The sequence below is a fragment of the Teleopsis dalmanni genome, chromosome X, assembly GCF_002237135.1.
Source record: "Teleopsis dalmanni isolate 2A chromosome X, ASM223713v2, whole genome shotgun sequence".
Lineage (NCBI taxonomy): Eukaryota > Metazoa > Arthropoda > Insecta > Diptera > Diopsidae > Teleopsis > Teleopsis dalmanni.
Window position 1 is genome coordinate 58,818,507 of NC_051848.1, and position 26,097 is coordinate 58,844,603.

Consider the following 26,097-nt stretch of genomic DNA (forward strand, 5'->3'; position numbering starts at 1 on the left):
GGGAAAGGCTGCAGTATGGCTCGTATTCCAAAAAGGTGATAGAGAACTAATCTTTTCCTTATTTATTTAAATATACTATTTATAAATAGTAAAATTGTGCTACTGAGTATTATATTGAACTAAGTAAATAATGGAAGTATCGTATTATCGACTCGTAGAGCACAAAAGGTAAACTAAATTTAATAGAATTTTGTCTTTAATTAAAGAATTTACATGTTTTGTATTTCAACGTCACCTGAGTTATCGAAGCTTAATTAAGGGCATGCATTTTATTATATGTGGCTTAGTTTTTGTAAGAGAATTCGAAGATGCATAAAGATTTTAAAATGAATTTACTTAATAATTAATAAGAGTATAAGATAATTTCAATATGTTTGCATGAGTGACAAACTCCATATGCACCTCATCACGTATATTTCTGCTAAGTAATGCTGTTTGGTCCATATGAGTGTGGCTTTCACCTTATTAAACAATTTAGCAAAGTTAATTAAACAAAAGGTGATTTCTGTAAAATTAACCTTTGTTGTATTGTATATTTGCTAGATGTGGCTTATGTGTTAGATACCACCATTCGGAACTGCTGGACTTAAGTTGCTAATGAATTTTTGGTATTATAATTCTTTTGTATGCACGTCTATTGTGTTAATTGGTTCAGTACAGAAACAACGTAAAAACAAAACGTAGTGAAGAAAATCAATTCATATATTTAATGTTAGATTAGATATTATTGTTTAAATTTACAATAATGTTTTGCTTTAATAGAAAGATATCTTCAAGTTGTTACCAATAATATCCACAGTGCAAGACACACCAGAACAATAGACTTAATAGTAGTAATGAAAAGAATATATGATTTAATTAAAGCTTTTGTGAAAATGTTTAGATTGATTTTGTTGTAATACCTACTCATATATACATATATGTATATTACTAGTGGTCCATCTCTGAAAATGTAGCCACAATCAATTTCTAATTTATACATATAAGGTCTGGTCTGCCAGTTACTCGTAGTGACTTTGAGTAACACAATGTATACACAAGTACGTTCCACCAGCAAATTTTCGAGTAACTGAGAGCATTTGAGAGAGCGAAATATCCCTGTCGAAGTTTAGAAATGCTACACAGACTTTAGTCGTATCTTTTATTTCAAATGAAATTTGTGTTAATGTCTGAATCAGCTGTTTTGGTTTGAATTTGAATTTTTGTATTATTTATTTGCACGGCACTGGTGTTCCCACCAGACTCTATACAAAGCTATTCCATGAGAATCTGTGCGAAGAGGGTAATTTGGCACTTTGTTTGTGTTACGGTCTCAGTTTGTGCTTTACTTGTGTTTTACTTGCGTTTTACTATGAGTATCTTGTGGAACAGACCTATAATTTTACCTTCAAAATATTTAGTTTTAATCAACAATCGTAGAAATTTGAATAAGTAAATGGTATTATAATTTTCAAATGAATGTTAGGTACTAAAAATATACACCCCAAATGTGTTTGAGTTATACTAAATTCACACGAGAATAATAATATGAAGACTATTTTAAATAGCCATTCAATGCAAATGATGAAAATGAAGATGAAAAAACACTATAAATAGGAAATACTACATATTAAAGTAAACACAGAATTAATTACTTCAACTGATATTTAACCAAATAGCTAACTATACTTGCTGAGAACTATATTCATAACTGTGTTTTAAATAATTAAATATAATTCCAAAACTATATTTATAATTCTCTGCTAGTATGCTTAGCAATATGGATAAGTATTACTTGAAGCGGTGATTTGTATGTTTACTTTAATATGTTGTATTTGCTATTTATAGTTTTTTTTCATCTTCATTTTCATCATTTGAATTGAATGGCTATTTAAAATAGTTTTTATATTATTATTTGGAAATTGACTGATTTTGTATACATGAAAAAAAAACCCACTTCACTGATTGCCCTTTCGTCTCAATGCAGCAAAACTCATGAAGCATAAAAAGGCAAATTAGAAAATCGTCGCCATATAAATCACATAAGCACACAAACTAACAATATAAATAGAAAATATTTCTATACTATATCTCATTTCTTGAACACTTAAGATCATTGTCTTATACGCAGCTTTTGTATGCGTTATATGTTCTACAATCGTAATCTTATTGTGCTTTTAGCTGGCTACTCGAGCTGGCTATTACTCGTATGAAATCAAAAGGAGTCATTTTTTGTTCTGAATGCGCAATCCATGTATTATTTGTCTATTCCCAAAGGTAGATCATTCTTCATTGGCTTTAAAGATAAAATGTCAAAGGGCAGAAAATTAGCAAGCAAGGAGTTCTCTCTCTCTCTGATTCACTTCAATTTATACACATCTGAACTTCCAGACCCCTATGAGGGAGTCAGAGTCATAACATATGCAGTTGATTGCACAATTCTAACTACGTGCCAGGATTCTTCTATATTGTGCAACAAGTTAAATGAATGAGCATAAATATCGGTGAATTTAGGATCCCTACCACCACCAAACAATTCACCCAATCCACACCTTATCCTCATTCCTCCCTCCATCACCCCCGGCGACTATTCATCCACTTTCCCACCCATGTGAAGGATGAGCTGCCTGATGAGCTTTGCAAATGGATAATTTGTTGCTTCTGTGTGTCATAAAAAACAATTATTTAATGGTTATAAATATATAGAAAATATTAAAATCAATATTATTAAAATTAGCAAACCAAATTTACTGCAAGAGCTCTCCTCGTGTAATTTCAACAATCATTTTATGACAAAAACATTCTATATGCTCTTAGCTAAAAGGCAATCGCCTTATCACGGGTAATAAACTCGGCGAACATGCAGCTGAAAACATCGCAGTCACTACCATTCATCTGTCGCGGCACATCTTTTACTGATTCAATAACGAATCCGGAGGTATCAAACGAACATCAAGCGACTCTTCCTTAAGGTACCCCTCCAATGCATTTAATACTCTTGGATTAAATGCTAACATTCAATCATAGTACTTTATAAAGTTATTCTTAAGATGAATTATTGCCATACACCAGTGAACACCGCTTAAATGAACAGGAACGAGTATTATATCCCTTTCGAAGATGTCCACTTCATGCGTCCATCGCTTAACTGCACTAAACCTGTGTTCTAGTAAGCGTGGAATAAAAAATATGTTCATTGAATAGACTTTGGGAAGACCGTGCGTCTTGTTCTTTTATTCACTTCTTTGTTTTTTTATTCAGTCAATAAATTGAAGTAAAAATTGATCATTTCATCATTTAGCCACTGTTTGCCAGTCAAGGTGTTCAAGTCTCGAGTTGTGGCGTTAAAATTAAATTTATTATTATGCAACTAAAATTTCAGTCTTAAAATTATATAAATCCAAATAAATTTGTTGAAAATACCTGATCTGATGATGAATGAGTGCATTGTGTTGCTTGGTAAATTCCATTAATTGGTCTTTGTCTTCTTCAGGCTTCGGAAATTCATCAATGATCGCCATTCTTGGATTAGATATTGCACAAAAACACAGATCGTTTATCAATCTTAAATTAAAAAAATTTAACGATTTTCAAACTAAACCAAAAAATCACAAAAAAGACGTACATGGTTTTAACTTCAATCAGTTTTTTTAATTCTTCTTGTTTTTTCCTATACATATATAATTTTAAAATCTTTTAACCAATCTTTCTTGATGTACGGCGAAAGCTCAAAACGCTCCTTTAGCGAATTAACTGGGGAAACCTCTGGCCTATAAGAGCACAATATCAAAATTTATGTGAAATGACATATATATCTTCTTACAATTCCATTTCACCTGCACAGTTATTATCATTCAATTCTAGTACCTCAATTGGGTCGTCATCCGCGACAATTATAATTGAAAATCATTTTACCTGACGACTTCCTTTGAAATTTTCACTTTCTTTGATGTCGATGGGGCATACCGTAGAGTATTTATTGCTGTTATTCAATGATGACAGGAAAGACACCGTTTCAGCCTTTGTTGATAATGCCTGCCAATAAGAGATATATTATAAAGTATTTTGAATACAGTCATTTTTTCACCAAGATTTTTCATCAAGTCATTTAGAGGATTATAAATTCGTGTTTGAGAATAAATGGATCTTTGAGTGGTATTTAGTTTCGGTAATCCTAATGGAGACATTTGAAATAATGACGAAAACTGTTTTGGCAAACATTTTCGTCTTTCTTCACGGTGCAGAGAAATGCGAAAACTTAACAATGGTTTTCTTATATTATCTTTATCAATCCTATTAACTATTTTAAATTCATCGTCCGAGAATTCATCATCAATATTCTCACAAATTTTGACAACCTTGTGATGCGTTAGGCTGAAGAATAAAGTATGACTTTTGTAACCTAGGTTTTTCTATTAGTAAAATGTTTTCTTTTATTCGTTACAGGCTTCTTTTTTTATCAATATACTAAATGCTTGCAATAGCTGTGCCATTTTACTGCGACGCCTAAATGAGGACTTTTGAAAAATTTAAGAATCTTTCCTATTTCTATTAGATCTAAATTTAATATCATCTGCGATAATATGAGAAATTAAAAAATAGATTATTGTTACAATTAATAAATGCTACTCACTTGAGAAATGTGTTTACAACTTTTCTATATATTATGAGACTAGCATCTGTGACTGGAATGTCTCTGATCTTAAAAGAGAACCACTTAACTATATTATTGTATCGAAATATACAGGGTTTAAATGATTAATATTTTTAAAAAAAATTGAAATTGTGACAGTGGAAACTTTTACGGTCATTATTTTGCTTATGAATTTATAAATTAATAACAGTATTCGATCATTTATAGTGATTACAAATCAGATAGCCACATTACCTTAAAAACAATTTCATCTCCAAATTTAATTATATTTAAAAATATAACCAACTTTACTTTAGCATTTTCGATTAACAAATCTGCGGTTATTTTTTCAATCAAGAAGCTCCTTTAATGCACTTTCAGTGCACCTTCTGCTCAAAAAGTACTCGGATTTTGTAAAACACACAAATTTAAATTTTACTCCAATATATTTTATCTCCTTCAAAATATGTTCCTTCTGAAGGATACACATATTCCAAAGTTTAACCCAATCTTCTATACACTTTTAGTAGGCCCGTGAAGGTATGGCTTTTACTTCCTTCAGTGACTTCTCTTTTTTAGAGAATTCTTTTTTTGAATCTTTTTCAAAAAATTAAAATTAAAGTTCTTTTTTGATCACAAGGTACATATTTTGAATCCAATTCAATTTACAATTTAATTCAATTATTTATATGAAAATTATTAGGTTTTTATTATATTTATATATATGTATATATAATCTAATTCAATTTACAGGAGTAATAACAAACAGCGCCATTCTCCGTGTAAATAATAATAATTTAATTTACAAGTATATGTTACAGTATTTACAAGTACGTATTAAGAAAATATTTTATAAATTAAACTGTTTTGTCTGTTGCAGTTCATTAATCAACGGTTAATTCGGATGAAAAGCTTCGTTCATCATCTCCAATCGATAGTGGATCGATCATCATCCGCGTTTCATCATCGTCTGAAGAACCGTCTAAAGATGCGTGTGAAGAAACTCCTAGAAAATATAAGAAAAAAAAATTGTAAATGCTCGAACAAGTTGAAAGAGCTATCCTTTTAGAAAGAGAAAAAGGTAATACACTGAAGCAGCTCTTAGAAGTACAAAAAAAAATATGTAAATAATATGTAAATATTTTATATATAGTTGTAGTTATAAATGTAAAAACAAGGTAAAATAAAATAATAAAAATTACCAGATAATCAGCAATTGCTCTTCTTATTTCCTCTGCTTGTGGGTTGTTGTCATTGGAAAGGTCTTTGAAAATTCTTGAGTCGTTGCAACGGCCAGGCGCTCCGACGTTTATGCACATAAATTCATATCTGAAATAAAAAACATATATACATATATAACAATATATAACAATAATATTATATGTCTATAAATATATGTACTTAAATTTTACCTATAATCCACCACCAGCATTGGTGATTCATACGGAAGATTTCCTTGAAAAAGTTTGCGCTGTTACTGGGAACATCAAGTTCCCAAAATTTGCCATATCTTTCCTGTAAAAATATTTGATAGTTATGTCAACATATTCTTAGAAAACATTTCATAAAATCTTACTTCCATCCAAACGCTTCTTGGTGTTCTATATTTATTTGCCGCTTTATTTGTATGTAACTTCATCATTATTGAGAATTTTATTTTGTTGTGCAGATTCACTGCAGAGCAATGTAATCATATTTTGATCCATAATTTTCATCAAAATATATTCACAAGTATCAAAATGTAAACAAAACAAATGTAAATTCCTAAGTTCTGGAAGCTGGCCACAGTCATTGTCTTCCCAAAACCGGATAAGAATCCAGAATTCCCGCAGAACTGGCGCCCCACAAGCCTGCTATCAACCATAGGAAAGCTTGCCGAAAGGGTAATTCTTAGCAGATTAAATGATGTAGTGGCTTCACGCAATATACTCCCTGACGAACAATTTGGCTTTAAGAATGACCTGTCCACGGAGCTTCAACTGGCTAGAACGACCCAAATGATCCAAACAGCCCTTAGTAGAAGAGAGTCAACTGGAATGATCATTTTTGATATTTCTAAAGCTTTTGACAAGGTCTGGCATGATGGTCTGATAGTTAAAATGTCTCATCTAGGTGTTCCAGGCAGACTAACTAAGATCATTGGCAGCTTCCTACGTGGGAGGTCCTTTCGCACGAAAATCAACAGCGCTCTCCCGCCAGTTCGATCTATAGAAGCAGGGGTTCCTCAGGGATCGCCACTTTCCCCCACTCTCTACAACATTTATACATCTGATATTCCAATGTTAGGTCCCTCGACTCTGGCGTTATATGCTGACGATACGTGTATGCTATACTCAGATAAATGTGTTCTCAACATAACGAACACACTTCAAGAGCATATAAACCTCATTCTGGAGTATTTTCAGAAATGGAAAATAAAAATCAATAATGAAAAAACTAAGACACTATTCATTACGCATAAGAGAGGAGAGTGAGAGTGAGAGATATGGTAATAAACTGGGAGAATATCAATAAATATCTAGGCATCACAGTGGACAAACGATTCACTTGGCTTAAACATGTTCAAGTAAAAAGAATTAGCTGTGCCAAAATTCTTCATTACCTCCAACCGCTATTTAGAAAAGAAAACCTCAATGGTAAGAACAGAAAACTAATATATAACCAAATAATTTGTCCGTCACTTCTATATGGTTGTGTAGCGTTTAGCAAAGCTTCAAACACTACTATTCACCAATTAGAAATTGCACAAAGCCAGGCTCTGAGAAGACTTTTCAAAGTTCCTTGGTATATTAGGACGAATGACATCCTTAGGGACCTCAAGATTGATCCCATCAAAAAATACATAAAGGATAGAGCCTTGAAATTATTTGCGAAATCTGACAGACTTACTAACACCGCATTATCAAATCTCAGAATGGTTACAGGCTCCTCGGGGAGGTATGCAGATCTGAGGTCAATTATTACTTAGTCTGATGATGTGATAAATAATAATCCAGTCAAGACGCAAAGAGGGGTTTTGAAGAAACCTCGCAGTTAATATAGGGTAAAAGTGCTCTGGTGCAGTGACTCAACTTCCCTCAACATAATAATAACAAATGTAAACAAAAGATAACAAAAACAACAACTGTCAAAATGAAACCCGAAACGATAACGTAAATGCTGAATCAACTTTAGCAAAGTTCGTTCACTAAAGTCCGTAATGTAAACATATTATAAGTGAAATTACCAAAATGGCCCAATAAGGGTTAAAGGAAGGATCAGCAATTATATATGTACTAAAACCATTAACGAATGTTTTCAAAGACAACTACTGCATAGTCAGTCAGAAATTCAATTAATTAAAAATAAATTTATGGATAAGTGATTAATTTTGTACAGAATTCAAAAACATAATTAAATAAGCATTTCATTTTTATTAATAATGTTAAGCAATTATATTACAGAATAATGTACGTTAAAATAAATAGGCATTAAATTACTTATTTATTAAATTAAATTAAATATTAAAAGATTCACTTATTTATTAATTATTGAGATATTAATTTAATTGAAATAAAATAATTAAACTTTATTTTGCTTTAAAGATAATAAAACAAACTTTCAATTGCAAAAAAAATCAGAAAAATCGCATTATTCTTCGAAGAAGGCAATTCAATCAAAAATGAAAATATTTGAATAAAATTAAATAAATTTTTGTGTTTGTCCCTTCTTCCTTTCTTTGCTATTCGGTGCTATTCCCATCAAACCAATAAACTGAGTTATATTTCGTGTTCCAATACCGGTTTGGACCTCCCAGCATCGTTGCTTGCCACTAGCCTTTTATATTGCTATTGCCAAATTAGTTACTATTTAGTTGCTATCAATAGCTAGGTTTTTATTCATAACTAAACTCCAGAACATGATTTATTTGCTGAACTTTTAATAAGATGACCAATAGTTGAGTTTCAATATTGAAATGATTTTTATTTATTCTTATTCATATTTTTATTCTAAACAAAGAAGACACAAATTATCAGTTTCAATTTTTTCAGAATTTCTTTAAAGTTTTTCGTCCTTATTCAACTGAAATTAACAAACTGATCAAACTTGAACTTAAATATATAACCGATATATGAAATCATTTATGTATATATGTATTGTGTATTTCGATTACATATTCATATAATAAAAACAAACGCTTTATTGAGTACTTACTTTCTAATAGCACATTCACACGTCTCATTTAGGCGATTTTGTTCATTATACACACTAATAGGAATGACTTATCATACAAAGAGCTTTTAACATAAATGCCCTTTATAAGAAATGAGTTCATTATCAATAAATCAGTTCAATTAAGTCAAAAAATGTCGAATGCAACCCTTAGAAATAAATCTCTCTTAAGGGAAATCACCAAAGTTTGAAATATGTGTCGAAAATTTTATATGTAAAATGTAAACAAACAACAGCTGAGCTGTGAAGCTATAAAGCTGTAAAGAAAGACTTTCAAAAAGTAAGTATTTAATAAAATCTTTGATTTTATTAATTGCATATGCAATTGATATATAAAATGTATGTAAATGATTTCATATATCAATTACATATTTAATTCATTTTGTGTGATGTATTGTTAAGTGAAGTTATTTTATTTCATATAAATTTCTATCAGCTACATAAATGAGCTCAATATAAAGTAAACGTTCACTCATTAATATAAATGAGCATGTGCCTAAATGATACAGTGTGAATGTACTCTTAGTAAAATTGATTCCCGTTAACTTTTATTTGTTTACATTTCACTTATAAAACATAAAAAGATATTTTAAATTTTTCCTTGTAGTTTCCCATGTGGGAAATTTATTGTTAGTGGTTGCATTCCACATGTTTCGCCTTAAATCATGTGAAACAATGTGAGAAGTAAACGGTTCACTAATTTTTAAAATTTTTTGTCATTTTTCAATTTTTTAACAGTACTTATATAAAATAAACTCAAACGGTTTCATATTTCGAACTAAAAAACTTATTAAGTATGGATGGCAGATCTGTGGTATGTGCAATCATCGTGTCTAATATTAATGATGAATTATTGTTAGTCTTATTCATTTGATAATTTATTTATAATTTGTTTTAATTTGTTATAATTCTTAAATTACTTAATTACAAACACCAATTCGTGTATATGTTTCATTATATTCCAACATCTGAATAAGGTCTTATTGTTTTTATTATTCTATTTTTTTTTTTTTTTTTTTTTTTTTTTTATATTTAAACAAAATGAAGAGTTTAAATTTACAACAACTAGTCATATTGACTAACAAGAGGTTTTTTTTTATTACAAGTAAATTTATCTAAGTCTATCTAGGGTGAGCATATAGATACGAACTAGTCATCACCTTGCTGGTTGAAACGCCTCAAAAGGTCATTAGGTTTGAAGCGGCATAAGCGTCTGTGAGTGACATCACAAAGTAGCGCTGGAATGGTGCTGTTTAAGTGTTGTCTCAGCCTGTCATAATGTTTTTTAGCAGCCTTCTGAATTTCTTGTTTGACAGTAGGTATTTTTAGGTCACGATGTAAATCAGAATTTCGCACGTACCACGGAGCGTTAACTGCATCTCTGATTGCTTTGTTTTGAAATCTTTGCATCATATCTATTATATGTTTCTTCGCACAACCCCAGATTTGGACGCCATAGAGCCAGACCGGCTTGAAGACTTGTTTATAGATCATAAGCTTGTTTTGCTGAGATAATTTAGATCTCCTTCCAATAAGCCAAGTTAACTTTTTGTATCTTATTTTTAGTTCATTTAATTTTTTCTTGACGTGTACCTTCCATCTCAGTTTGGCATCTAGAGTCATACCTAGATATTTCGCAGAATTTGCAACTGGAATTTTAACGCTATTTAGAAATAATGCAATTTGATTTTCTCTTTTGTTAGTAAAGTCTACATGATTAGATTTTGAACTGTTTACTATCAGCTTCCATTTATTTGTCCATTGTTCAATTTCTTGAAGAGCGATTTGAAGCTTAGTGGTAGACACCTTGTTGTTTGGACCTGTAGCCATTAATACCGTGTCGTCTGCAAAAGTTCCAACAATACATCTTGGATTCACTGGCAAATCATATGTGTACAGCAGGTACAGCAATGGGCCTAGTATACTCCCCTGAGGGACCCCGCGATTTATAGGATATAATTTCGAATACGCGTCAAGTAGTTTAACTCGATAGTACCTTTCGCCAATATACGATACCAGTAGTTTACAATATTGCTGTGGCAGGATAGTGTTTAACTTATATATCAGGCCAGAGTGCCAAACCCCATCAAAAGCCTTTGATATATCCAGAAACACAGCTGAACAAGTTTCTTTGTTTTCTAATGCCTTTTCTATTTCGTGCGTATCTCTGTGTACTTGTTCGATTGTTGAGTGTTTTTTCCGAAATCCAAACTGATGATTTGGGATAAGATTTCTTTGACAAACTACTTTTTCAAGTCTTTTACAGATAAGCTTTTCGAACAGTTTTCCTATGGTTGGCAGGAGAGAGATTGGTCTATATGAAGTTGGAGAATGTTGGTCCTTATTTGGTTTTAGTACCATCACCACTTCAGCAACTTTCCAATAGTTAGGGACATGATTTAATTTTATACTCGCATTAAATATCTGTGCAAGTTTGGCTACTCCTTTTGGAGGTAGCTTTTTCAACACTTCACTAGTTATGAGGTCATATCCTGGTGATTTCTTTAATTTCAATTTTTTGATTTCCCCAGTTACTTCTTTATTTTTTATCCGCAAAATAGCTTCATCATCTATGTTGTTATTTGGCTCTATATGTATGATGGGTTTCTTCTTGATTGAAGGTATTACTTAAATATTCAGCCAAAACGTGTGCCTTTTCAATGTTGCTTTTCGCCCATTCATTATTATCTTTTTTTAATGGAGGATTATGAGTGATCGGTCTTTTATATTTTTTCATAGCTTTCCAGAGAGAATAGTTAGTTTTGCTATCATATGTCAAGTTTGTAAGATATTTCTTAACATTTTCATTTTTAAAATTACTGATTTCTCTTCTTAATTTTTGAGTAGCATTATTAAGGTTTCTTTTATCTTGTATTAATCGTGATTGTTGCCATTTTTTACGTAGTTTTCTTTTATTATAGACTAGATTTAAAATTTCGACCGGATAGTTTTTATCAAATTGCTTACTATTCTGCAGTGGAGAACTGCGCCATGCCGATGTTTGAATCAAGCTTGTAAAGCAATGCGTTTCACTCTCTATGTCATTTATACTTCGTATTTTGCAGGATAGGTCAATATTTTCATTTATCTGGGCCTTAAAATAATTCCAGTCTGTTAGACGGTTTGTTAGTGTCGGTTTAGGTATCATAGATAGAATATTACATCCATAAGTAAGCAATATTGGAGAATGATCAGAATTTAAGTCAAGTCCTGCTTCAATGTCTCTTTTTTGAATTTTATTTACAATAAAGAAATCAATGACATCTGGTAATTTATTTCTATCAGTTGGCCAGTATGTTGGAGAGCCAGTGGAGAGAACTTCAAAACCTGTGGCCCGACATGCTTTAAGTAATTCCTTACCCTTTGTGGTATTTAGTCTTGACCCCCATTGAACATTTTTTGCGTTAAAATCACCACCAATTATTGCTTTATGATTGTGTAATTTTAATAGATCTACGTATTGTTCATATTTTACGTTATGTCTTGGTGGACTATAGATGGACGTTATTTGTATTTTGGAACCACTCTCTTCAACTGCAACGGTTGTTGTCTGGAACTCTTCATTAGAGAGTTTATTATCTTGATAATGCTTAATGTTGGATTTAATTATAACAGCACTTCCGCCTCTAGCATTATTGCTTGGATGAATAGTATGATAAATATTATAGTTTTTAAAATTGATATACGTTTCTTTTGTAAAATGAGTTTCGCTTATTAGGCATATGTCTATATTTTCTGTTAGCAGAAGTAATTCTAATTCGTTTTTGTGTTGAAGCAAACCATTTGCGTTCCATTCCATAATTTTAAGAGCAATCATACAGATGTACAATTATGTTTTTGTTCTAAGTTGTCTAGGCGATTTTCTATTGCCATTAGTTTTTCAAGAATAACAGAGAGGACATTTTGTGATTCATCAGATATATTTATTTTTTGGGCTACGGAGGTTGTTGGCTTAATAGCGTCTGCATATGATACTTTAGCGATTCTTCGACTTGAGTATATTATTGGTCTTTCGATATTATCTGTTTGAACTGGGACAGGAACTTTTTTTGTTTTTTGGTCTCTTAATTTTTGAAGCTCTTTTGCGACTACACAACCGCGATATGACGCTGGGTGTTGCTCCCCACAGTTGCAACATTTTGGGTGACTATCATCGGGTTTTTCACAATTTATGGTTTCATGCTTACCTGCACATTTCACACACCTTGGCTGCTTTTGACAGTAGTTTTTGGTATGGTTGAAAGATTGGCATTTGGTGCACTGCGGGATAATTTTAGAGGGTTTTATTGTTTCTATAGATACTATCGTATTTAAGATTTCTTTGATTTCATGGATTTTGTTCGTATCTTCTACTGCCTCAAAGGATAATATGAACATATCCAGTGGTTTCTTAGTTTTAAATTGTAGCTTATTAATTGCGCTGACAATTTTAAAACCCTTTTCTGCAAGGTCGCCAACAATATCTGTAGGGTCGCATGAGTGATGCAGGTTTTTTGCTATAACTCTTATTGGTCTAAGCTGTTTATGTTCATAAGAGTGCCATGAGAGATTTGCTTCATTTAGAGCTCGAGTTACTTCCCGATAATCGTTACCATCGAAAGTGCTAATTTTACATAAGTCGTTATTCATTAGTTTCAGCAAAAATTTATTTTTGCTTTCCTTTGTAATAATTTTTCTTATGTGATTGTAATTATCAGAGACAGTTACCATAATTGGAGGTGGACGAAGCTGGGTTGATGTCTTTTCCGTTTCTTTAGAATGCTTTTGTGTCATATTGTTGAGAGTTGGTGACACACTTGGAGATGTAGTAGCTTTGCGCTTTTTTGAGGCTCTTTTATTATTTCTTTTAACGATCCAGTCGGTTTCACGGGCAAGCTCTTCCTCGTCTGTTTCGAAAGTTATGGTGGTTTGCTCTTTCGGAACATTATTGTTAATAAGTTGCGACCTTAATTTTTGGTTTTCACTTTTGAGTTGGATAATTTCTTGATGAAGTTTGCCGCATAAGACTTCTAATTCTCTCATTTTTTTATTAAGAGCTTCATTATTTTTGTCATTAGTGTGGCTGGTGTTTGTGGACATGTTAATTTCGTATGGATCTATATCTTTTGTACTGTTTGGAGAAATTTTGTTTAAATTATTATTTTTATTACTAATTAATTTAATTTTATTTGCTATAGCAATCTCACTAGCGGTTTTTTTAATGTTTATTTCGGTATTCGATTTACCTATAGTTTTGTTTATAGGTTGATCGTTTATTTTAATGTCTTCTGCATTAAATGTTATGTAGCCATTTAGGCCATTTTCACTTATTAGTGAATGTCTTCGTATATTACTTTTACAATTGTTCATAAAAAATTAAATATTAAAAGAATAAAATTTTTTAGTTTGATGATCACTGATTATATAGTATATATATAGAATATTAAATTTTTACAAAAGAATTAAAAATATACACTGTGGCAACGCCACTTTTATAAATTGCAACTTTCGTTAAAAAAATAAACAAACAAATGCTGTCTCTATCAGCTGTTTTGAAAGTATTAGTAACTTTCAGCAATTTTATTGCTTTTGATTAATTTGTTTTGATTTTTTTTGTTTTTTATTAAAACCAAAATTTAGAAGTATATTTTGCAATTTAATCACACAAACCGCACTTTTGCTGACACGGATCGCGACAACTAGAGTGTACGTGTATTATTTAATCTTTGTGTGCACTTATTTAAAATTGTTTCTTTAAATTTTAGATTTAAATTTAGATAAAAACGGAGCGTCCGCAGTTGGAGTGTCTTGTTTCGCCAAAACGCGCCAAAACAACAATCTTATTTATTATTCTATGCAATTTATTTTATTTGCGTGAACTGGCAACTCTAAATAATTTTCATTCTGACAGTAAAAAGCATTAGTTGCATTAGTAGTTTGCGCCACGAGGATTTTCTTTATTTTAACATTGAAAATTCATAAAAATATTGCAATGCCGTACGGAAATCAACCTACAGTCGAAATCAAGGAATTGACGAAGGAAAATGTCAAATTCGTTGTGGAAGGCACTGATTTGAGCGTCGCCAATAGCTTACGCCGTGTATTCATTGCTGAAACCCCAACGCTTGCTATCGATTGGGTTCAAATAGAGAAAAATTCGTCAGTTCTTTCAGATGAATTCATTGCCCACCGTCTTGGGTTAATACCATTAATCTCTGATGATATGGTAAAGCAACTAAAGTTCTGGCGGAATTGCGATTGTTCAGATTTTTGTGATAGTTGTAGTGTGGAATTTACACTCGATGTAAAGTGCGATGCCGAAAAAACTCGTTATGTTACAAGTGCAGACTTAAAATCAAGAGTTCCAAAAGTAGTTCCAATCAACTCACGTCGTCCGAAAGATGAGAATGAAGCAAATGATACAAGTGCAGATTTAAAATCAAACATTCCAAAAGTGGTTCCAATCAATTCACGTCGTCCGAAAGAAGAGAACGAAGTAGACGAAAAAGATAATAAAAATGATATATATGAAGACAGTATTTTAATTGTGAAATTACGAAAAGGTCAAGAGCTTAAGTTATGTGCCATGGCTAAGAAAGGTATTGGAAGAGAACATGCTAAGTGGAATCCAACAGGCGGCGTATGCTTCGAATATGATCCCGATAATGAATTCCGTCATACTACTTACCCTCAACCAAAGGAGTGGCCAAAAAGTGAACATACCGAACTGACTGATGAACAGTTCGAGGCAGCATACAAATTCGACACCGAACCGAACAAAATTTATTTTAATGTGGAGACCACAGGTGCTTTAAAACCAGAAAATATTGTGCTTATGGGTGTACGGGAACTGAAAAATAAATTATCAAGTCTTCAAAGCAAGCTACTTAATGAAATGGTTCCAATTAATTCATGTCGTCCGACAGAAGAAAATGAAGCAGACGATACAAGTGCAGATTTAAAATCAAGCGTCCCAAAAGAGGTTCCAATCAATTCACGTCGTCCGAAAGAAGACAATGAAGCAGACGATAAAAGTGCAGATTTAAAATCAAGCGTTCCAAAAGAGATTCCAATCAATTCACGTCGTCCGAAAGAAGACAATGAAGCAGACGATAAAAGTGCAGATTTAAAATCAAGTGTTCCAGAAGTGGTTCCAATCAATTCACGTCGTCCGAAAGAAGAGAATGAAGCAGGCGATACAAGTGCAGATTTAAAATCAAGTGTTCCAGAAGTGGTTCCAATCAAATCAAGTGGTTCGAAAGAAGAGAATGAAGCAGGCGATACAAGTGCAGATTTAAAATCAAACACTCCAAAAGAGGTTCCAATCAATTCACGTCGTCCGAAAGAAGAGAATGAAACAGATGATACAAGTGCAGATTTAAAATCAAGTGTTCCAGAAGTGGTTTCAATCAAATCAAGTGGTTCGAAAGAAGAGAATGAAGCAGGCGATACAAGTGCAGATTTAAAATCAAACACTTCAAAAGAGGTTCCAATCAATTCATATCGTCCGAAAGAAGAGAATGAAGTAGGCGATTCAAGTGCAGATTTAAAATCAAGTGTTCCAGAAGTGGTTCCAATCAAATCAAGTAGTTCGAAAGAAGAGAATGAAGCAGGCGATACAAGTGCAGATTTAAAATCAAGCGTTCCAAAAGAGGTTCTAATCAATTCACGTCGTCCGAAAGAAGAGAATGAAGCAGGCGATACAAGTGCAGATTTAAAATCAAGTGTTCCAGAAGTGGTTCCAATCAAATCAAGTGGTTCGAAAGAAGAGAATGAAGAAGAGGTTACAAGTGCAGATTTAAAATAAAACATTCTGAATGCTTGAATGCAGTTTGAGTGTTTAATTTTATTATTTTTTTTTTCAAATATTGTAATTGTTCCAAAATTTTTATGAAATAAATTTCTATAGAATAGAAAATATGATTAGAAGTATATTTGTATTTGTATATTTGTATAACATAATTCATCTAAAATATTTTGCAATAATTTTTCAAAATTGAAAATAATTCCAAAAGAATACTACAGATAGGTGCTAAGAGATAAGAGGTGTATAGATTACGCATTTCCACTATGATCCGTAACCGTCTCTATGTCTATCAAATGATCAAATGAATGGAAAACGATTTCATGTACCTTGGTCGATAACAATGGAACACACGACATTATATCCTGTAGTTATTTCTGTTATTAATCTATTATGTTGTTTAAAAGCACTCCTTTCATATAAACCTTAATAATACATATGTAGCGGCCTATCCTGTAAATGAATATGCAGTGAATTACTTGAGAGTAACATAAGATAAGATATGCAGCCATGCAGCCATACAGCCATGCAGTCTTTACATTGTCCTTTAAAACTAAGAAAATATTTAATCGGAAGTTTTTAAATGGGTATGGTATAATTGCACTGATATTCTATATTGGGTATATCGTATAGTTGTTATGTAGACGACACAAATAATGAAAAATACATAAAGAAATATTAGACAACATTTTATTCACCTGGATCATCTACAATGCACAATACCGCTAACTAAAAACTAGGTATGGAGTCATCCGATAGGTTCTTGTAGTCTTTAAATGCTTGGTCATGGTCATGGTCGCCTTTTGCATTTTCATCATTAAGGGGTTCCTTCCATTTTGCTTCAAACTTACTTCCATTTTTGGATCAAACTTATCAGAAATTATTTCAAATCTCTGATTATAAAACTGTTGACACTTGGCGGTGTGCTTTATCTCTAAATCGTTAATTTCCTCGAATTTCCTTGTAGAATTCAGAGTCTATCGCACTTTGATCAATTTGAACATTCTTCAAAACTGTAATGCGATTTTGAATCGCCTTAGGAAAAGTTTTCACCATGTTTGAAGAATGCATTTGGCAACAGTATTATATTCAATCAAATACCGTTTATTATTATTTACCGTATATTATAAAACCTTTAAAATATTTGCTATATTTCGTACTAATAGAAAAATTAAGATTAGCTTGATTCACACAGATTGATATTCACAATGCTCCGTGGTTCTCTACTGTTCAATCAGCACTTGTTGATTGATTCAAGACATAAGATTGATCCCAAGAGTACGCTGAGGTGTCATTAGGCTAATAATAAAAATAACATGAACTGCTAAAGAACCTTACTGTCAACAACTATGGGTTCCGCGCATAGGCAAGAGATGAGCACTATACCTCTTCAAAGCAAGAGCACTCACAGAACAATGTTGAGCATTATCCATAGCCTCATTCCAATAGGATCAAAACCTTACTATATAATTTATTTGACTACAGTCGTTATAGTTGAATTCTGTTGAAATATTTAAGTAAGAAATACAGATAAGGTATTGCAGGACTCAAATCACAACAATGCTAGCAACTATTTTTATATACATTTTCTTTCAAAAAAATAAAAAAAAAAAACAAGCTAAATGAATTTGAAATTTATTGAAATTCTTAAATGCATTTTATAAGAGATATATATATGTGGTTAAGAAATATTTTAGTTAAATGTTAGTAAATTTTATTGAGGTTTACATTGATTGCTCAATAATGGGTTAGCATCATGAGTTGCACCATCGAAGGCAGTAGCAGCATCACCTCCAGCATCACCTCCAGCAGCGCCCCCTTCATCTGAATCATTCAAATCCTTCTTATTATTCGATTCGTCAGTTTCTTCATTTTCCGAGTCATCTTCATTACATGCACATGGATCAAGTTCAGGCAGTTCACCGGTGAAGTATAAAACTGCTCTAGATATGATACGTGAACGAAATACGAGTCCCAAATCATAATCAATGTTTAATACCTCTTTCATATCTTTATCTATAGATTCTGTATTCTGTTCCAGCGGTGGATTAAAGAAATGGAAAAACGACCGACGTGGAACATTTTTAAATATCATTTTATTGGCATCATCTTTAGAGATTTCCTTCACTGTTTTTAACGTTAGATTCATATCTTTCTTCCAATGGATAAGGCAACCTTCACTCTTCCATATTATTGGCCCATCATATTGAAACGGCATTTTTTTATTAGGCTCGATATTGAAGAAGTATTTCTTTATAAGAACCTCATCAGTGAAGTAATCATTGCGATCGAAATGGAATTCTAAAGCAAAAGAGTCTTCTTTACCGCATTTTTCTCTAACATCGATCAGTTTTCGCAAGATTGGTACGTCATGGTCCTGTATCAAATGACCAACCACATCCACACTGCGCAACACCTCTAACCAAAAACTAGGAATGCCGATGGAGTCATTCGATAGGTTCTTGTAGTCATTAAATGCTTGATCATGGTCATGGTCGCCTTTTGCATTTTCATCACAAGGGGGTTCCTTCCATTTTGGATCTTGCTCTGGTGGATCAAATTTTCCAGAAACTATTTCAAATCTCTGATCATAAAACTTTTGAAACTTGGTAACGTACTTTACCTCCAAGTTATTAATTTCCTTGTACAATTCAGAATCAATCGCAATTTGTTCTAACTGAATATTCTTCAAAACCGTTATACGGTCCTTTATTGATTGCGGGAAGCTTTTCACCATCTCATGAAGAAAATGACGACGTTCAGCAGCATCTAAGAGTGCGGGTTGAAACTTTCTGACCTTTTTATCAGCCTTTTCATCAGTGAAAGTGGATGCTTCACTACTTGAACCACTTTCAGTGGATGATTTAACCACATTATCTGAAAAAAAAAGAAATTTATTTTTTAATACGAAATCGAATCATAAGAAGAAAATAAATGCTTGACTCTTAAAGAAACCAATTTTGCGACTAAAAAAGTATACACTTTTTACTATAATAAAATATTTCATAACACATAAAACCGGGATTAGCAAAAATTTTAAAAACTAATCAAATAAATGTAAAATATAAATTTTTTGAAGACTTTTAGCAAATTCAATCATATTTATGATACACTAATGCCGCCCCTTATATATAATATAACCTCAAAAATACTCACATCTCTCTATCTCTCATCACACAACATTGAAAAAAATATTTACTCACCCATATTTGAGTTTGACGAATTTGCCATGATAAAATTCACAATATCCGCCGTAAAGAAAGAAACTCACGTAAGAAACTCAGGTGTATTACAGCAATAGAACTATGAAGACGAATGTATGTTAGTTGTTAATTTAATATTGACAATTGAAGAAAAATTTTTATTTTCATTTCTAACTAATTTTGACACAATCTCGCATGCTTGTCAAATATGTATTAAAAATTATACTAACTATTGATATATGTATAAGAAACGACAAGATCCAGTATGATTACAATTTCTGGGACGCCTTATAACTTTCTGGTGCGGTCTGCAATTTATGTAGATATGGCTTCATTCTTGAGATATTGAGCTGTAAATCAATAAGTTTTTATATGCGCGCAGTCTAACTAAACCATGAATCGATTGAAAATCTTCAATTTTGGGTACCTAGTGTGTCGTTTTTTGATCATTTGGAATTCGAACATGTATGGCTAAGTTTAGAGTACTTTAGTAGTGCTTTAGGGTGGCATTAAGCTATATGGGCAATTGTTTTTTTCAAAGATTGTTTTGACGGCACCCCCCAGATCGGATCATTTTACTAAAAAAATAATCTGTGTAAAATATTAATTCAATTGGATAAGTGAAAATGGCGCCCCAAGAGCCCTAAATATTGGAAAAAAACCATTTCTTTCATAAAATTTGAATTTGATTGCTAAAATAAAACTAAGGTATTTATGCCCTTTTTGTGGGACATATTTTCAAGAAGTCAACGCACAATTTGAAACGATTAAAAATATTTTTACTATGTTTGTATACGATTTCAGTAATTTTTGAGCGATCTATTGATACTCTACTGACTTCCATATCATTACTTTCTATATTCAAATTCGAAACCATCTTTGTCTTTGTCTCAGGGGATATATTTAAATCCAAAAAAGCAAAACGAAAAAGCTCTGACCTTAAATACCAAAGATGATTGAATAATTTCTCCAAAGCGACTTAAGATATATCTCCATAACATTTTTTCACGTTGATGGAGAGTAGAAAGAAGATTAAAATCTTGAAAAGAAGCTGTGACTGATAACGAAGCATTATACCATACTTTAACATACACTTTAATAATAAATATACTTATATCGGCAATTTCTTCTTCTGTAAGTAATTTGAACTTTTTCCTAAATATACACTTTTTTAATATATATATAGCTTTCGCCATCCATCTTGCGTTTTGTATAGCCACAAGAGATCGAGAATTTATCCTGCAGTTTGACTTTTCTTCTAAAAATGTTAATGCAAGTTCCAGAAGTTCCCTATAATCATCTCTTGGTTGGTTAACCTTACGAATCGAATTAAGGAAACTTGTAATTCGTAGCACATCATCTGTGTTCAACAATTTTCTTACTTTTTCATTTTCTAAGCCGACTGTAAAATTATCAACGTTTATATTCGGCCAAAACTTCTGAAAGCGTTGAAATAGTTCAACATTCAGGCTTTCAGACTGGCAAATTTTAGCATGGAAAACACTTTTGAGAATAATTTCGTTAATGGGATGTCTGCAACCTAAATATGAAAGATCTCTTTCCAAATGCTGTTCAGTAATTCAGTAAGTTCCGTTAAAACGACCAGTGTGTACTGCTATCGTATCAAAAACTAAAGCTTGGACGTGACCCTGCAAACCCCATTCACAAATTGATTTACAAATGTGCTCTTCCGGCACATTTGCCATATGCAGCGTTCTCTTCTTTGTAAAAGTATTTGATTCTTTTCTTCACTTCTTGTTTCGCTTGGAATTTCTTCTTAATCTAGGCCATACATGTAACTTGGTCGAACCTCTCGTCGTTGACCTCTAGTCGTGTCGAATGGAATAATGCCTTCAATCGTTTTATGAATTCTACTTCTTTTTGCTGACCTCTTAAGTTTTTTCTATTAGCATATTTTTGCAAATCTGTCCATTTTTGATGTAGGTTTTTTAGTTTATTTATGCAATGTTTTTGTTCTTTAATTGGTATTCGTCCCTTTTGGCAAAATATGATAACTTTTTATATAGTTAATCTAGCATTTTCCCTAAACGATAACTTAACCCCGTGCATATTAAAAGAAAAGAACTTTAAGTCTTCCCTATTTGATGATAATTTACTACCAGTCAACCCACTAGAATGATAACTAACAAGGTATATATTTTTAAACAAAATTATAGAAGACATCTGAGTAACATTTTTTAATGTAATCACTTTGAATTCTTTTACAGAAATGAGTTTTAGCAGTCGAGAGTTCAGAAAGATGATAAAATACCATTATTGACACAGACAGGTTACTAAAATTCACTTCGTATTCCCATGAATAACACAGAAACACAATTATGTATACAACTATCTAAATGTTAGACTTTCTGGTTTTTTTCCAATATTTAGGGGTCTTGTGGTGCCATTTCCACTTATCTAATTGAACTAAAATCTTACACAGATTATTTTTTTTTGTAAAGTGAACCGATCTGTGGGATGCCAAGAAAAATTCTTCGACTTTCGGAAATAAATGGCAGCGTAGTGTACTTATTGTGGTCTTATTATATACCTACACAAGAGAAAGAATACTTTCTTTCTACTTCTATGGACACCACACTGCATAATATTGGCAGCCACTCTAGAGAACTAGTCTTTGAAGTCGCAGTGATTATCGTCATTGCAGATCACAGAAGCCTTTTGATTAAACTACGTAGCAATTCTGTCAAAGATCGTTAAAAGTCTTTTGCAAGATCTTTGTAAGATCGGTCAGAAGATCGTTTGTAAGATTTCAGCTATTCTGGCATAAAACTTTTTAAAAAAAAATTTTATTACAAGTAAATCGTTATAGAAAACAGCTGCTAAACGCTAAATCGTAAATAATTGAATTTTAATACAAATGACATGGTAAGCCGCTAGATGTGTATTCTATTATTATTATTATTTAAATAAATAAATAATTATTTACTGAACTCAATTAATAGATAAATAAATCAATGCTAAATAAATGTTGGTTTTTAGAAAGATCGAAAAGGGCTGTCAGTCTTTCAAAATACACCTACCAGAATACGACAGATTTTTCAAATGTCCTTTTAGTAGATGTTTGAGTGTGATGAACTGAAGGAACGTTGGCGGAATTGCCCTGTTAAGGAACCAGTCACACATTTCGTTCTCCATGTTATTTTCAGTTGCTACAATTCAATTCCAGATATAAATGTTCTTATTGCAATCGAAACCAATATGTACTTCATCTTTTCTTCGTTAATGTGCAGTCGCATTCTCATGTCTCCATCTCTATTTGATAGAAGGATTTTTGTATAGTTGATTTGGATTTACCGAAAATGTCAATATCATCTACGTATGCCAATATCTGACTGGTTTTCGAGTCGATAACATTTTTCTTATACTATAAAAATGTTAGTTTGGCTACTCTAACGATGGATTGAAAAGGACACAAACTTGATCACTCCCTTATCGGAGTCTATTGATTGATTCGGTTAGCAATCTAAATGATTCTTACCCAATCTAAATAGTCGTGTTAGTTTGATTGCAATTTTAAATTGTCTCATGAATTTTTATAATTCTTCTCTAGCTATGCTGTCTTCAGTGTTACTAAATTTTATGAATAAGCAGTATAGTGGATATCATATAGATATCATATCATATAGTAATAAATTGTTAATTTGCCATGAAAATAATTGGTTATACTTTTAAATAATTTTTCAATTTCTCCTGTAACTTATTTTCAATTTTAAGATACACTAAAGGATCCATCGAAAAATGGAATATTCATTTAAACAATGGTACGGATATTTTCTGTAATAAGTCACTTACTTCTTTGATTTGATGTAAGGGAATGATTTGATCATTTAAGCCGTTTAACCATGGAATATCAGTAATTCATTTGAATCTTAATGGCACCCATATGAAAACAAAGAATCTCTGATGGCTATAGGTGGTATGTAAAAGTAGAAGTCAAATCCATAAATGTTATTAGTGCTTTTGCGTCATTTTGTTGTCACGTCCTGGTTTCGAACAACCTATTTGGGTGTTTGTGAAGGCGGTTTGGTTAGATTCAAGTGACGAATGTTACTGTATATATAGTATTTGTAGAAGTCGATCTGAACTAGCTATGTTAGTAGCAGAATAAAAAATATTAAGATTGGTAGAAGTCATGAATAACTCGAATTCAACGAGTGTACAATAAATATTACGAACATGGAAAAAGACTATAGAACTTTCTAAAAAATCATATAGAAATTCAAGTGTCATTAAAAATGTAGAGTACTGACATTTACATTGTAAAAGAACAATATTAAATGAAATGAAAACAGTTTCTTTGATTTAAATTTCAATTAAAGAAATTGTTATATTTTTTTTTTGGTCAGCTATTGATCAGTACAAATTTTCTTTTCAAATAGTTCACCCAAGGAACCGGCAATCAATATTCAGATAACACACCTAAAACATTAAATTCAAAATTGGAAGTAGAAATTAGCCTCTCTTTTTCAAGCGCAACTACATTTGGCTCTACATTTGGAAGTTATTTGGCTGAGCATGAACATAAGGTAGACGTCAGTTTTTGCATTAAACAATGTAAATGTGGCCATTCAGTCATGATTAATCACCGTGCAAATTGAATCGAAGACGACAAAATTTAAATTCAAACCTGAAGCTTTTCTTACTATAAGATTATAGGATTAAAGTGAAAAATAGCTGAAAACGGAATTATGGTGCGCCCCAATAAGAAGAAAATACCGCATAGTTCTGCTACTACAGATTCTGAGGAGAGTTCTACCAATGATGACACTTGTGCACATACAACTGAATCAGAAAATACTACATTATCAATGAGTAGTTCCGAAGAAACTGCTTCAACCGATGGCGAAGAGGATAGCGATGAGTCTTCATCAGACGAAGATACCGAAACTTCAGGAACCAATTCTCCTGACGAAAGCTTTGAAGAGGAGTTCGCGAAAGAGATTGAAAATGCAAGTGCAAAATCTGCACAAACTCGAGTAGCGGGTCTGAAAAGAATTTGTGATACACTTATATATTACTTTGTTCCCGATGCTGTTCAAGAGTGGAAGATGACGCTTATTGATTGCGCAGAGAAATCATTGCGTCATGGTAATCGCTCAGAGCAAATATTCAGTGCAAGACTTGCACCGTTGCTTGCACTGCAACTAAATGGAGAAGATACCGTATTAAATGCCTTAAGCCCAATCATTTGGACTGGTGTCAAAGATAAATCAGTTTCCCTTGCAACACGCGCTGAGTATTGCAGTGCTTTGGGATTACTTTATTATCTGAGTGCCGCAGATAACGAAGAGTTTCTTAATTTGATGAAGCTTTATGAAACCATTTTCACTGATAGTTACTTGTCAGGCGAGAACAAAAAACCAAACGCAGTAAGCGCTGAAGCAGGAGATCTTCATGCTGCAGCTCTTTTATCTTGGGCACTAATTTTCTCACTTTTGCCTAGCAGATTTATCCTATTATGGATGACTGATGGTCGATTACTGTTTCCTTCTCTGGATAATCTTAAGGGTTTGTTAAAGTCACCTCATTTGAAAGTGCGTATTGCAGCTGGACAAGCTTTAGTAATAATTGTAGAATGTGGACGGTTGAATGAGAAAACATTTTTGTTGGAATATCTTGCAGATCTTATAGACGATTTCAAAAAGTTGGCCAAAGATTCTCATAAACACCACTCTAAACGTAAACGCAAGACTCAACACTTGGCATTTAGAAATATGTTACTTTATCTAGAGGAAGATGTTACACCTAAAGTTGATATTCGTTTTGGAAACGAAACTCTTGTATTGGATACCTGGAGAGCGCATCATCTATATGCTGTGGTTTGTGGATTGATGGGAGGCGGAATGAATACACATCTATCATCTAATAATTTTTTTCGAAGTGTTTTTCTAATAGGTGACAAAGTCACTGACACTGCAGAATTAGTCAAACAAAAGCATAGCAAATTCAATCGCAATAGAAAGAATATTGCAACCTCTAAGGCACGCACCAAAGCACGCCGCGAAAGCCGCGACAAACGGACTGCTGACTTTACTGAAGTTTAGAATAATTGTACATTCAATGGATAAATTATAGTGAGATTCTATTTATTTAAGAAAGACTGATTAAACATAAATATAGCCACCATTTTTATACATAAATGCATAATAGCAATAATTAATTTGAATTCTACAACAACCGAAATAAATGAGAAATAATATTCTTACAGTTTTTTTTTTGGGTATTTTGGGCCAATAGTAAGACCCTTGAATAATTGAACAAAATCC

The 26,097-nt window shown here is 32.3% G+C and overlaps 3 protein-coding genes and 1 long non-coding RNA gene across 4 annotated transcripts; 3 read left to right on the forward strand and 1 right to left on the reverse strand.

The window, feature by feature from the left end:
* Positions 1–14,417: 14,417 nt before the first annotated feature.
* LOC119688973 lies at positions 14,418–14,635 on the forward strand. The gene is made up of 2 exons (XR_005253324.1): positions 14,418–14,509; positions 14,569–14,635. It is a non-coding gene; the product is annotated as an uncharacterized LOC119688973 (long non-coding RNA).
* Positions 14,636–14,723: 88 nt separating this feature from the next.
* On the forward strand, positions 14,724–16,621 carry LOC119662702. Its single transcript, XM_038072395.1, has one exon. It carries the CDS (start codon positions 14,796–14,798, stop codon positions 16,608–16,610), a length of 1,815 nt encoding a protein of 604 aa, XP_037928323.1. The 5' UTR covers positions 14,724–14,795; the 3' UTR covers positions 16,611–16,621.
* A 1,682-nt stretch (positions 16,622–18,303) lies between these two features.
* Positions 18,304–19,936, reverse strand: LOC119689935 (nucleosome assembly protein 1-like 1). The gene is made up of 2 exons (XM_038104885.1): positions 19,811–19,936; positions 18,304–19,484 (listed from the first exon to the last, which is right to left on the reverse strand). The coding sequence occupies exons 1-2, from the start codon at positions 19,836–19,838 to the stop codon at positions 18,322–18,324; spliced, it is 1,191 nt and encodes a 396-aa protein (XP_037960813.1). The 5' UTR covers positions 19,839–19,936; the 3' UTR covers positions 18,304–18,321.
* Positions 19,937–24,519: 4,583 nt separating this feature from the next.
* Positions 24,520–25,875, forward strand: LOC119688472 (interferon-related developmental regulator 2-like). Its single transcript, XM_038103148.1, has one exon. The coding sequence runs from the start codon at positions 24,520–24,522 to the stop codon at positions 25,873–25,875; it is 1,356 nt and encodes a 451-aa protein (XP_037959076.1).
* The last annotated feature ends 222 nt before the right edge of the window (positions 25,876–26,097 follow it).